Below are 12500 nucleotides of genomic sequence, written 5' to 3'. Positions count from 1 at the left end.
TCCCACTCTTCCCTTTTCTCCTCCTATCTTTCTCCCTTCCCCTCCTCGTTATCGTCATTGTCTTCCTCTGCTTCACCGTCTTATTGTCGTTGTCCTCCCCTTCTCCTTTTTCTTTCCCTCTCCTTCCCTACTCCTCCCCTACTCTTCGTAGTCGTGGTCTTCCCCTCTTCCTCTTTCTTTTCCTCTTACTCGTCTCCTCCCTCCTTGTCGTCGTCACTTTACTCTACCTCTTCGTCCGTGCCTTGGTCTTACTCTTCCTCCTTCTCCTTCTCTGCCTCGTCGTCGGGGTGCTATTCTTTCTCCCTTCTCCTCTTCCCCCTCTGCCTCCTCTTCCTCTTCCTTCTCTTCTGCCTCCTACTTCTCCGCTACTCTTACTCTTTCTATACCATTTCCTCCTCCTCGTCGTCGCCCCATGCCTCCTGTTCGTCCCGCCTCCCTCCCCCCCTTTTTAATCCCTTTGTCGTCGTTGTCCTTCTCTTTTTCCACCACCTCCTCCACCCTCTCATTCCCCTTACTCCTTCTCCACCTCCTCCTTCTCCTCCTCTTCCTTCTACTCACTCCCCCCTCTCCTCCCCACACTCCTCCTTATGCCTCCTCCTTTCCCCACGTGTCCCCGCCCTTCTTTCGTTACCTTCGGGTCTATGGGCGGATTCCTCAAGGCCTTCCAGCAGTTTCCACTATATAAGGCGCCGCACGCCTGCCTCAGATCACATCGCCCTGTTCCGTCTTACCAATCCTGCAGAGATGAAGTACTTGGTGAGTCCAACACTTGGCTTCTTTTTTCTTTTGTGACTTGGTGATTTTGATCTCTATTATTTTTAGTTCTTTTATTTGACGTACTTATCATAATTATTTCCTTTTTACCTTTTACTGATATTGTCTCTTCTTTTGGTTTTAGGTGTTTGTGCTCCTGGTGGCTGCCGCTTGCGCTTCTGAGGTGGAGAAGCGAGAGGCGGAGCCAAGTCGTGCCTACAGCTATGGCTACGGTCTCCACCACCACGCCTACTACCCCCGTTCTTACTACCACCCTTACCACCACTACCACAAGAGGTCCGCTGAGCCTGAAGCCGAAGCTGAGCCTTCTTACGGTTCCTACCACTACCGAGGCTACTACCGTCCCTATTCCTACGGATACCAACCACATCACTACACCCCTTACGTCCACCACCACCACAAGAGGTCCGCTGACCCCGTTGCTGAGGCCGAGCCCAGCTACGGCTACGGCTACAAGTCCTACCACCCCGTCTATCCCCGTTACTACCACTCCTACCACCCACACTCCTACGCCCACAGCCACCACAAGAGGTCCGCTGACCCCGTTGCTGAGGCTGAACCCAGCTATGGCTACGGATACAAGACCTACCACCCACGCCCCTACCACTCCTACCACGCCTATCCTTCTTACGGCCACACCCACTACGGCTACCATTGAGGCACCAGGAGAAAGATAACTTAATCCCTTTCATTCATGAGCTTTACTATCAAAGCGAAACTTCTTTAGCAGAAAATAAACATTATTTTTTATACAAGACCTCTTATCATTAAACGCCATAGTACTATCCCCGCATCTTTATTCCACACGCACATCAGTAGTGTTCATTACGACAAATGCAGAGAAAAGTATGAATGAGAAAGAATAGAAATATATAAATAAGATGCACACGCCTATGTTTACAAATCTCTCTGCAATAATTCCACAGAGATTCCCTTTTATCTCAGCGTCTTGTGATCAGCAAATGACTGATTTTCCCTCATGAACCTACACGCTCTCTTTAATATCTTTTGAGCCTTGTTTTTTCATATCTATATAGTCATTTGATATGTAAATCTCCATATCTTTATGAAGTATTGTATTAAACGTTTTCATTATATATTTATCAATTTTCTTCAAGATAGAACAATGATGTAGCTGCAGTAATGCTAAAAATTAAGTGAACATCCTTGTGTATATCCATACTTTTTTTTTTTTTTGTATTTTCTCTCCTGTGCAACTATATTTCTCTCACCACACACATACACAAATAGCTTGAAACGACCTTCCTGACTGTCACTCACTCTCGTATTCTTTCTTTCTCTGTCTTTCTGTTGAACCATCTTTCTTTCACTTTCTCGCTCTCTTCCTCTCTCACATTCTTTCACTTTCTCATTTTTTCTTCCACTATCCCTCTTTTTTTTCTTTCACCTCATCTCTCTGACTACATAATCTCTCTACACATCTATTTTCTCCTTCATAAACCTACAAGCCAAGATACCTTTTCCTCCAGCAACATTTCATGTCAAAACGCATTACTGTTTGAAAAAACAAATGTGACTGTGTACGTGTACACACACATACACATACCACAGATATTTTTTCTTCGCCGTCCTCCTTCTTACTGTATGACATTCGCGATCATTATGGCCTCCTCCTCTTTTTTACTCTCCCTTTCCTCTTTCTCGTCCTTCCACTCTTCCTGTTTCTCCTCCTCCTCTCTCTCTCGTCCTCATTCTTGTCCTCCTACTCTTCCTTTCTTCTTCTCCTTTTGCTCGTCCTCGCTCTCTCCCTCTTTCTCCTCATTCTCCTACTCCTCTTTTTTGTCCTCCATATCTTCCCTTTTCTCCTCATATCTTTCTCCCTTTCCCTCCTCGTTATCGTCATCGTCTTCCTCTGCTTCACCGTCTTCTTGTCGTTGTCCTCCCCTTCTCCTTTTTCTGTCCCTCTCCTTCCCTACTCCTACTACTCTTCCTCCTCCTTCTGTTCGCCCCCTCCTCTGCTTCGTCGTCGTGGTCTTCCCCTCTTCCTCTTTCTTCTCCTCTTACTCGTCTCCTCCCTCCTGGTCGTCGTCACTTTACTCTACCTCTTCGTCCGTGCCTTGGTCTTACTCTTCCTCCTTCTCCTTCTCTGCCTCGTCGTCGGGGTGCTATTCTTTCTCCCTTCTCCTCTTCCCCCTCTGCCTCCTCTTCCTCTTCCTTCTCTTCTGCCTCCACTTCTCCGCTACTCCTACTCTTTCTACACCATTTCCTCCTCCTCCTCGTCGCCCCATGCCTCCTGTTCGTCCCGCCTCCCCCCCCCCTTTTTAATCCCTTTGTCGTCGTTGTCCTCTTCTTCCACCCACCTCCTCCCTCTCATTCCCCTCACTTCTTCTCCGCCTCCTCCTCCTCCTCTTCCTTCTACTCACTCCCCCATCTCCTCCCCACACTCCTCCTTATGCCTCCTCCCTTTCCCCACGTGTCCCCGCCCTTCTTTCGTTCCATAGGGTCTATGGGCGGATTCCTCAAGGCTTTGTAGCAGTTTCCACTATATAAGGCGTCGCACGCCTGCCTCAGATCACATCGCCCTGTTCCGTCTTACCAATCCTGCAGAGATGAAGTACTTGGTGAGTCCAACACTTGTCTGTTGTTCTTTTTTTCTTTTTGACTTGGTAATTTTGATATCTATTATTTTAGTTCTTTATTTGACTTACTTATATCATTATTTCCTTTTTACCTTTTACTGATATTGTTTCTTCTTTTGGTTTTAGGTGTTTGTGCTCCTGGTGGCTGCCGCTTGCGCTTCTGAGGTGGAGAAGCGAGAGGCGGAGCCAAGTCGTGCCTACACCTATGGCTACGGTCTCCACCACCACGCCTACTACCCCCGTTCTTACTACCACCCTTACCACCACTACCACAAGAGGTCCGCTGAGCCTGAAGCCGAAGCTGAGCCTTCTTACGGTTCCTACCACTACCGAGGCTACTACCGTCCCTATTCCTACGGATACCAACCACATCACTACACTCCTTACGTCCACCACCACCACAAGAGGTCCGCTGACCCCGTTGCTGAGGCTGAACCCAGCTATGGCTACGGTTACAAGACCTACCACCCACGCCCCTACCACTCCTACCACGCCTATCCTTCTTACGGCCACACCCACTACGGCTACCACTGAGGCACCAGGAGAATGATAACTTAATCCCTTTCATTCATGAGCTTTACTAACAAAGCGAAACTTCTTTAGAAGAAAATAAACATTATTTTTTATACAAGACCTCTTTCATTAAACGCCATAGTACTATCCCCGCATCTTTATTCCACACGCACATCAGTAGTGTTCATTACGACAAATGTAGAGAAAAGTATGAATGAGAAAGAATAGAAATATATAAATAAGATGCACACGCCTATGTTTACAAATCTCTCTGCAATAATTCCACAGACAGATTCCCTTTTATCTCAGCGTCTTGTGATCTGCAAATGACTGATTTTCCCTCTTGAACCTACACGCTCTCTTTAATATCATTTGAGCCTTGTTTTTTTTATATCTGTATGGTCATTTGATATGTAAATCTCCATATCTTTTATGAAGGTATTGTATGAGAACGTTGTTCATTATATATTTATCAAATATTCTTCAAGAGAGAACAATGAAGTAACTGCAGTAATACTAAAAATTAAGTGAACATCATTGTGTATATCCATACTTTCTTTTTTTTTTGTCTGTATTTTCTCTCCTGTGCAACTATATTTCTCTCACCACACACATACACAAATAGCTTGAAACGACCTTCCTGACTGTCACTCACTCTCGTATTCTTTCTTTCTCTGTCTTTCTGTTGAACCATCTTTCTTTCACTTTCTCGCTCTCTTCCTCTCTCACATTCTTTCACTTTCTCATTTTTTCTTCCACTATCCCTCTTTTTTTTCTTTCACCTCATCTCTCTGACTACATAATCTCTCTACACATCTATTTTCTCCTTCATAAACCTACAAGCCAAGATACCTTTTCCTCCACCAACATTTCATGTCAAAACGCATTACTGTTTGAAAAACAAATGTGACTGTGTGCGTGTACACACACATACACACATACACATACCACAGATATTTTTTCTTCGCCGTCCTCCTTCTTACTGTATGACATTCGCGATCATTATGGCCTCCTCCTCTTTTTTACTCTCCCTTTCCTCTTTCTCGTCCTTCCACTCTTCCTGTTTCTCCTCCTCCTCTCTCTCTCGTCCTCATTCTTGTCCTCCTACTCTTCCTTTCTTCTTCTCCTTTTGCTCGTCCTCGCTCTCTCCCTCTTTCTCCTCATTCTCCTACTCCTCTTTTTTGTCCTCCATATCTTCCCTTTTCTCCTCTATCTTTCTCCCTTTCCCTCCTCGTTATCGTCATGTCTTCCTCTGCTTCACCGTCTTCTTGTCGTTGTCCTCCCCTTCTCCTTTTTCTGTCCCTCTCCTTCCCTACTCCTACTACTCTTCCTCCTCCTTCTGCTCGCCCCCTCCTCTGCTTCGTCGTCGTGGTCTTCCCCTCTTCCTCTTTCTTCTCCTCTTACTCGTCTCCTCCCTCCTGGTCGTCGTCACTTGGTCTTACTCTTCCTCCTTCTCCTTCTCTGCCTCGTCGTCGGGGTGCTATTCTTTCTCCCTTCTCCTCTTCCCCCTCTGCCTCCTCTTCCTCTTCCTTCTCTTCTGCCTCCCACTTCTCCGCTACTCTTACTCTTTCTACACCATTTCCTCCTCCTCGTCGTCGCCCCATGCCTCCTGTTCGTCCCGCCTCCCTCCCCCCTTTTTAACCCTTTCTTCCCCTTTTTTTCTCCACCTCCTCCTTCTCCTCCTCTTCCTTCTACTCACTCCCCCCTCTCCTCCCCACACTCCTCCTTATGCCTCCTCCCTTTCCCCACGTGTCCCCGCCCTTCTTTCGTTCCTTGGGGTCTATGGGCGGATTCCTCAAGGCCTTCCAGCAGTTTCCACTATATAAGGCGCCGCACGCCTGCCTCAGATCACATCGCCCTGTTCCGTCTTACCAATCCTGCAGAGATGAAGTACTTGGTGAGTCCAACACTTGTCTGTTGTATTCTTTTTTTCTTTGTGACTTGGTGATTCTGATCTCTATTATTTTTAGTTCTTTTATTTGACTTACTTATTATCATTATTTCCTTTTTACCTTTTACTGATATTGTCTCTTCTTTTGGTTTTAGGTGTTTGTGCTCCTGGTGGCTGCCGCTTGCGCTTCTGAGGTGGAGAAGCGAGAGGCGGAGCCAAGTCGTGCCTACACCTATGGCTACGGTCTCCACCACCACGCCTACTACCCCCGTTCTTACTACCACCCTTACCACCACTACCACAAGAGGTCCGCTGAGCCTGAAGCCGAAGCTGAGCCTTCTTACGGTTCCTACCACTACCGAGGCTACTACCGTCCCTATTCCTACGGATACCAACCACATCACTACACTCCTTACGTCCACCACCACCACAAGAGGTCCGCTGACCCCGTTGCTGAGGCTGAACCCAGCTATGGATACGGATACAAGACCTACCACCCACGCCCCTACCACTCCTACCACGCCTATCCTTCTTACGGCCACACCCACTACGGCTACCACTGAGGCACCAGGAGAATGATAACTTAATCCCTTTCATTCATGGGCTTTACTAACAAAGCGAAACTTCTTTAGCAGAAAATAAACATTATTTTTTATACAAGACCTCTATCATTAAACGCCATAGTACTATCCCCGCATCTTTATTCCACACGCACATCAGTAGTGTTCATTACGACAAATGTAGAGAAAAGTATGAATGAGAAAGAATAGAAATATATAAATAAGATGCACACGCCAATGTTTACAAATCTCTCTGCAATAATTCCACAGACAGATTCCCTTTTATCTCAGCGTCTTGTGATCTGCAAATGACTGATTTCCCCTCATGAACCTACACGCTCTCTCTAATATCTTTTGAGCCTTGTTTTTTTTATATCTGTATAGTCATTTTATATGTAAATCTCCATATCTTTTACGAAAGTATTGTATGAGAACGTTGTTCATTATATATTTATCAGATTTTCCTCAAGATAGAACAATGATGTAGCTGCAGTAATGCTAAAAATTAAGTGAACATCCTTGTGTATATCCATACTTTTTTTTTTTTTTGTCTGTATTTTCTCTCCTGTGCAACTATATTTCTCTCACCACACACATACACAAATAGCTTGAAACGGACCTTCCTGACTGTCACTCACTCTCGTATTCTTTCTTTCTCTCTGTCTTTCCACGCCTACTACCCCCGTTCTTACTACCACCCTTACCACCACTATCACAAGAGGTCCGCTGAGCCTGAAGCCGAAGCTGAGCCCTCTTACGGTTCCTACCACTACCGAGGCTACTACCGTCCCTATTCCTACGGATACCAACCACACTCCTACCCCCCCTACGCCCACAGCCACCACAAGAGGTCCGCTGATCCCGTTGCTGAGGCTGAACCCAGCTATGGCTACGGTTACAAGACCTACCACCCACGCCCCTACCACTCCTACCACGCCTATCCATCTTACGACTACCACTGAGGAACCAGGAGAATAACTTAATCCCATTTTCTTTCATGAGCTTTACTAAAAAAAGCAAAACTTCTTTAGCAGCAAATAAAAAAATACATATATATATATATATATATATACAAACCTTTCCATTAAACTTCCACGTACTACCCCCAAATCTTTATTCCACACGTACACGAATGGAGTTTATTATGGCCAATGGAGAAAAAGTACAAATAAATAAGTATATGAATGAATGAATCAGATGCATGTCACGCGTTCCTATCATACTCTCATTCTCATATTCATTCTCATTCTCAGTCATACCTTTCGTTTCACGCGCCCGTGTTTACAAATCTTTCTGCGCCGGAAATTACACCAGAAGTTCTAAGTAAACTAGCCAAGTAATGTAACCGCGAGCATGAAGTTAAATCCCACCGAGTCCAAGGAAAATGATTGTGAGTCGGTCTGGAACACAGTTGCCTCAGCATCCATTTCTGCTGATTAATGGAGTCTTAATCATTCAGTGGACAGCCTGAAGCTCTTAGATGTGGCCCTTGATTCAATGTTTATATTTGAAGTGTAAATTAGGTATATGGCCCGGCCAGTTTCATCTAAGTTAGGCATCACTCGCAAGTGCAAGAACATTTATGAAGAGGACAATATTACTCGTAGATGCTTCTTTTTCATTCTGCCTCGTTCTGAGTATTGTTCTCGTGTGTGGTTATCTCACGACTGCTTAATCGTTCTTTTAATTCTATCAAATTTCTCCAATCTGACTTAAATTTGAACACCGGGCATCGTAAGGATATCGGGGCTCTTTCAGTCTTATACGAGATTGTAACCGATAATTCACATCGCCTCTATAAGATTTTATCTGATTTTTACCAACCTGCAAGACTCACTAGAAGTTCTATGACCCTCAGTTCAATAGTTGATGCATATCAGTTTTATAGATATTTTGTACTGCTATTTGTAGGCTTTTGAATAGATTGCTTTCAAAGATTATAACTTCTCCGACCCTTGAAAAGTTTGAAAGAGCAAATAACATGTTTTTACTACGTAAACAGCTGATGATTTTCTACCTTTTCTTTCTCTTTGATCTGAAATGACATCTTTGGTGGAATTATTCTCGATTTTCTTCAGTGTGGCTCTTTATATGGATTACCATAATAATAATAAAAATAATAATAATAATAATAATAATAATAATAATGTGGGTTTTCCTTCTGGAAATTACACAGCCCTTCCCTTCCCCTTAATATCTCTTGTACCTTGTATATCTATTTGTATTTTCATATGAAATATAATTCCACCTTATTTTTTATGAAAGTGTTGCATGATAACGTTGTTCGTTATAGATTTTTCTATTTTTCTAGAGCGAACAACGCAGTAATGCCAAATTATAACTTAACATCTGTGTGTATACACATACACCTTTGTATTTTTCAGTATTCATCCCCTATACTGTGTAAGAATACTTCTATCTCTCATCACATACATACACAGATAGCTTGAAACGCATCTTTCTGACTGTCACCCATACTCTCGCCATCCTTCCTTTCTATGTATTTATCTGTCTCTATCTTCCTTTCACTCTATTTATCAATCGATCTCTCTATTTCTGGCCACATAATCTCTCTACCTATTTTCTTCTTTATGAACCTACAGGCTAACGTACCTTTACCTCCAGCAACATCGCATATCAAAGTGTATTACTGTTTGAGAGAATATATATATATATATATATATATATATATATATATATATATATATATATATATATATATATATATGCAGAAAATGTTACACGGATTTTTTTTTTCGCCGTCCACCTCTTTACCTTAAGTACTCGTACCTTTTCTTTTCGCCTCCTCTCCCCCTCCTCCTCCTCTTTCTCGTCGTCCCTCTCCTCTGCCTCGCCGTCCCCTTCGTCGTGGTCCTCACCTTCTCCTCTTTTCTTTCCTCCCCCTCCTCCTTTGTTTCGTCTTCCCCCTCTTCCTCTTTCATCTCCTTTTCTTATTCGTCTTCCCCCTCTTCCTCTTTCTTCTCCTTTTCTTACTCGTCTTCCCCCTCTATGTCGTCGTCGCCTTCCTCTGGCTTTTCGCTCATGTCGTCGAGGTCCTACTCTCTCTCCTCCTTCTCCTCCTCTGCCTCTTCTTCCTCTTCCTCCTCTTTTGTCCCCCTCCCCCTTCTCCCCTACTCTTACACTTTCTACGCCATTACCTCCTCATCCTTGCCGTCGCCCTCCATCTCTCCTTTTCTTCGTCCTTCCCCCTTTTCCTCCCGCATCTTCTTCCCCTCGTCGTCATCATCCATCTCTTATTCTCCTTCCACCGCCTCCTCCTCCTCCTCATTCCCCTCACTCCCCGCACTCTTCTTTCTCCTATCACCCTCATTCCTCCTCCTTACCTTCAGTCCCCCCTTTCTCCTCACTCCTCCGCCTCCTCCCTTTCCCCACGTGTCCCCGCCCTTCTTTCGTTATTCGGGTCTATGGGCGGATTCCTCAAGGCCTTCCAGCAGTTTCCACTATATAAGGCGTCGCACGCCTGCCTCAGATCACATCGCCCTGTTCCGTCTTACCAATCCTGCAGAGATGAAGTACTTGGTGAGTCCAACACTTGGCTTCTTTTTTCTTTTTGGACTTGGTGATTTTGATATCTATTATTTTTATTCATTTTATTCGACTTGTTTATTATCATCATTTCCTTTGGAAATTTTACCTTTTACTGATTGTTTCTTCTTTTGGTTTTAGGTGTTTGTGCTCCTGGTGGCTGCCGCTTGCGCTTCTGAGGTGGAGAAGCGAGAGGCGGAGCCAAGTCGTGCCTACAGCTATGGCTATGGTCTCCACCACCACGCCTACTACCCCCGTTCTTACTACCACCCTTACCACCACTACCACAAGAGGTCCGCTGAGCCTGAAGCCGAAGCTGAGCCTTCTTACGGTTCCTACCACTACCGAGGCTACTACCGTCCCTATTCCTACGGTTACCAACCACATCACTACACTCCTTACGTCCACCACCACCACAAGAGGTCCGCTGACCCCGTTGCTGAGGCCGAGCCCAGCTACGGCTACGGCTACAAGTCCTACCACCCCGTCTATCCCCGTTACTACCACTCCTACCACCCACACTCCTACTCACCCTACGCCCACAGCCACCACAAGAGGTCCGCTGACCCCGTTGCTGAGGCTGAACCCAGCTATGGCTACGGTTACAAGACCTACCACCCACGCCCCTACCACTCCTACCACGCCTATCCTTCTTACGGCCACACCCACTACGGCTACCACTGAGGCACCAGGAGAATCATAACTTAATCCCATTTTCTTTCATGAGCTTTACTTTCAAAGGAGAAAATAAACATTATTTTTTTTATCCAAGACTTATTTCATTAAGCTTCCACGTACTACCCTCAAATCTTTATTCCACACGTACATGAATAGTCTCCATTATGACAAATGGAGAAAAAGTACGAACAAGTAAGAATGTGAACGAATGAATGAGATGCCTGTGACGCGTTTCAATCACATTCTCATTCTCAGAGTAATTCTCATTCTCAACCTTGTCTTTTGTTTCACACGTCAATGTTTACAAATCTCTCTGTGCCGGAAACTACAACAGAAGCTCTAAGTAAACTAGCCACGTAATGTAACCGCAATGTAAGAAGGATTTGAACAGCCGCAGAAGCCAGACAACGTGACCACAAGCCACAATGTCACAGACAGATTCCCTTCTATCTCTTTGGCGTCCGTGGTCTTCTGATGACTGAAATTTTCCTTCTAGAATTTACACGGCCTTTCCTTCTTAGTATCTTTTATATATATATATATTTGTATTTTCATTTGATATGTAAGTTCCCTTATCTTTTATGAAAGCGTTGTATGATAACGTTCATGATAGATTTATCAAATTTTCTTTTAGAGAGAACAATGCAGTAACTACAGTAGTGGTGAAAATATCCTTGTGTGTTTCCATACACCCATTTTAGTTATTAATTCTCTCTCCTATGCCTGTACTTATACTTCTTTGTCTCACCACACACATACAGATGTGGCTTGAAACGTACCATTCTGACTCACCCATACTCTTGCATTCTTTTTTATCTCTATTTATCTACCTCTCACTTTCTCTTCCTCCCTCTGTCTTTCACTTTTTTCTTTTTTCTTTCACTTTCCCTCTTTTTTCTTTCACTTTCTCTCTCACTTTCTCTCTCTTTCCTTCTTTCTCTTCTTCCCCCGTCTTCCCTCTCTCTCAAGGCAGATACCTAGACAAACAGCTTTAGATATACCTCTCTCTCTCAGACCACATAATCTCTCTACTCATTTATTTTCTAATTTATAAACCTACATGCCAAGGTACCTTGCCTCCAACAACAACGCATATAAGAACGCTTTTCTGTTGGAAAATGAAAAATAAATATATGCAGAAAATGTTACGTGGGTTTTCTTTCTCTTTCCTTGATCAACACGTGTTATCTAGGTTATTCAACCTTTTTTCTCTTTTAGCTTTCGATCTCAAATGCAAATTTCAGAATGTTGCCTGTATAAATAATCATACACTGCCATATCGCTGAGTAATCCTTGCAGGAAAGGATTTAAACAAAAGGAAAAAATATACTAGAGATAGAAAACGTCCTTTAAATTTATTGGACTTTAGCCTTGCAGGTATCTAAAGAATTCTAAGATGTGATGTCCTGGTGCCTTAGTGGTGGGCGTGGTAGCCATAGCGGGTGTAAGAAGGGTAGGCATGGTAGGTGCGCGGACGGTAGGAGTGGTAGTAACGAGGGTACACGGGGTGGTAGGACCGGTAGCCGTAGCCGTAGCTGGGTTCAGCCTCAGCAACGGGGTCAGCGGACCTCTTGTGGTGGTGGTGGACGTAGGGAGCGTAGTAGTGCGGTTGGTATCCGTAGGAATAGGGACGGTAGTAGCCTCGGTAGTAAGGGTAGCGGTACGAAGGTTCGGCTTCGGCCTCAGGCTCGGCGGACCTCTTGTGGTGGTGGTGGTAGGAGTGGTGGTAGGGGTAGTGGTAGGGGTGGTAGTAAGAGCGGGGGTAATAGGCGTGGTGCCGGAGACCGTAGCCATAGCTGTAGGCACGACTTGGCTCCGCCTCTCGCTTCTCCACCTCAGAAGCGCAAGCGGCAGCCACCAGGAGCACGAACACCTGAAGGCAAGCAAGGACATCGTAGCATTACACGACAACACAATGAAAAAATATATATATAACCA

The 12500-nt window shown here is 44.7% G+C and overlaps 5 protein-coding genes across 5 annotated transcripts in view; 4 read left to right on the top strand and 1 right to left on the bottom strand.

The window, feature by feature from the left end:
* Nucleotides 1-669: 669 nt before the first annotated feature.
* LOC119598987 (uncharacterized histidine-rich protein DDB_G0274557-like) lies at nucleotides 670-1526 on the top strand. The gene is made up of 2 exons (XM_037948730.1): nucleotides 670-756; nucleotides 899-1526. The coding sequence occupies exons 1-2, from the start codon at nucleotides 745-747 to the stop codon at nucleotides 1430-1432; spliced, it is 546 nt and encodes a 181-aa protein (XP_037804658.1). The 5' UTR covers nucleotides 670-744; the 3' UTR covers nucleotides 1433-1526.
* Nucleotides 1527-3286: 1760 nt separating this feature from the next.
* Nucleotides 3287-4005, top strand: LOC119598991 (uncharacterized histidine-rich protein DDB_G0274557-like). The gene is made up of 2 exons (XM_037948735.1): nucleotides 3287-3356; nucleotides 3501-4005. Exons 1-2 carry the CDS (start codon nucleotides 3345-3347, stop codon nucleotides 3906-3908), a joined length of 420 nt encoding a protein of 139 aa, XP_037804663.1. The 5' UTR covers nucleotides 3287-3344; the 3' UTR covers nucleotides 3909-4005.
* A 1676-nt stretch (nucleotides 4006-5681) lies between these two features.
* On the top strand, nucleotides 5682-6467 carry LOC119598992 (uncharacterized histidine-rich protein DDB_G0274557-like). Its single transcript, XM_037948736.1, has 2 exons — nucleotides 5682-5784; nucleotides 5934-6467. Exons 1-2 carry the CDS (start codon nucleotides 5773-5775, stop codon nucleotides 6339-6341), a joined length of 420 nt encoding a protein of 139 aa, XP_037804664.1. The 5' UTR covers nucleotides 5682-5772; the 3' UTR covers nucleotides 6342-6467.
* Nucleotides 6468-9793: 3326 nt separating this feature from the next.
* On the top strand, nucleotides 9794-10651 carry LOC119598986 (histidine-rich glycoprotein-like). Its single transcript, XM_037948729.1, has 2 exons — nucleotides 9794-9878; nucleotides 10026-10651. Exons 1-2 carry the CDS (start codon nucleotides 9867-9869, stop codon nucleotides 10566-10568), a joined length of 555 nt encoding a protein of 184 aa, XP_037804657.1. The 5' UTR covers nucleotides 9794-9866; the 3' UTR covers nucleotides 10569-10651.
* Nucleotides 10652-11898: 1247 nt separating this feature from the next.
* Nucleotides 11899-12500, bottom strand: part of LOC119598989 (histidine-rich glycoprotein-like) — a 2829-nt gene continuing 2227 nt past the window's right edge. The window contains exon 2 of the mRNA XM_037948732.1: nucleotides 11899-12435. Within this exon, the coding sequence (XP_037804660.1) occupies nucleotides 11977-12435 (459 nt within the window). The 3' untranslated portion in view covers nucleotides 11899-11976. The remainder of the gene's footprint in view (nucleotides 12436-12500) is intronic.

Source organism: Penaeus monodon, chromosome 42 (genome assembly GCF_015228065.2).
Source record: "Penaeus monodon isolate SGIC_2016 chromosome 42, NSTDA_Pmon_1, whole genome shotgun sequence".
In the NCBI taxonomy this organism is placed as follows: Eukaryota; Metazoa; Arthropoda; class Malacostraca; order Decapoda; family Penaeidae; genus Penaeus; species Penaeus monodon.
Note: the sequence above shows the minus strand (reverse complement) of the source record. Positions and strands in the feature narration are given on the sequence as shown.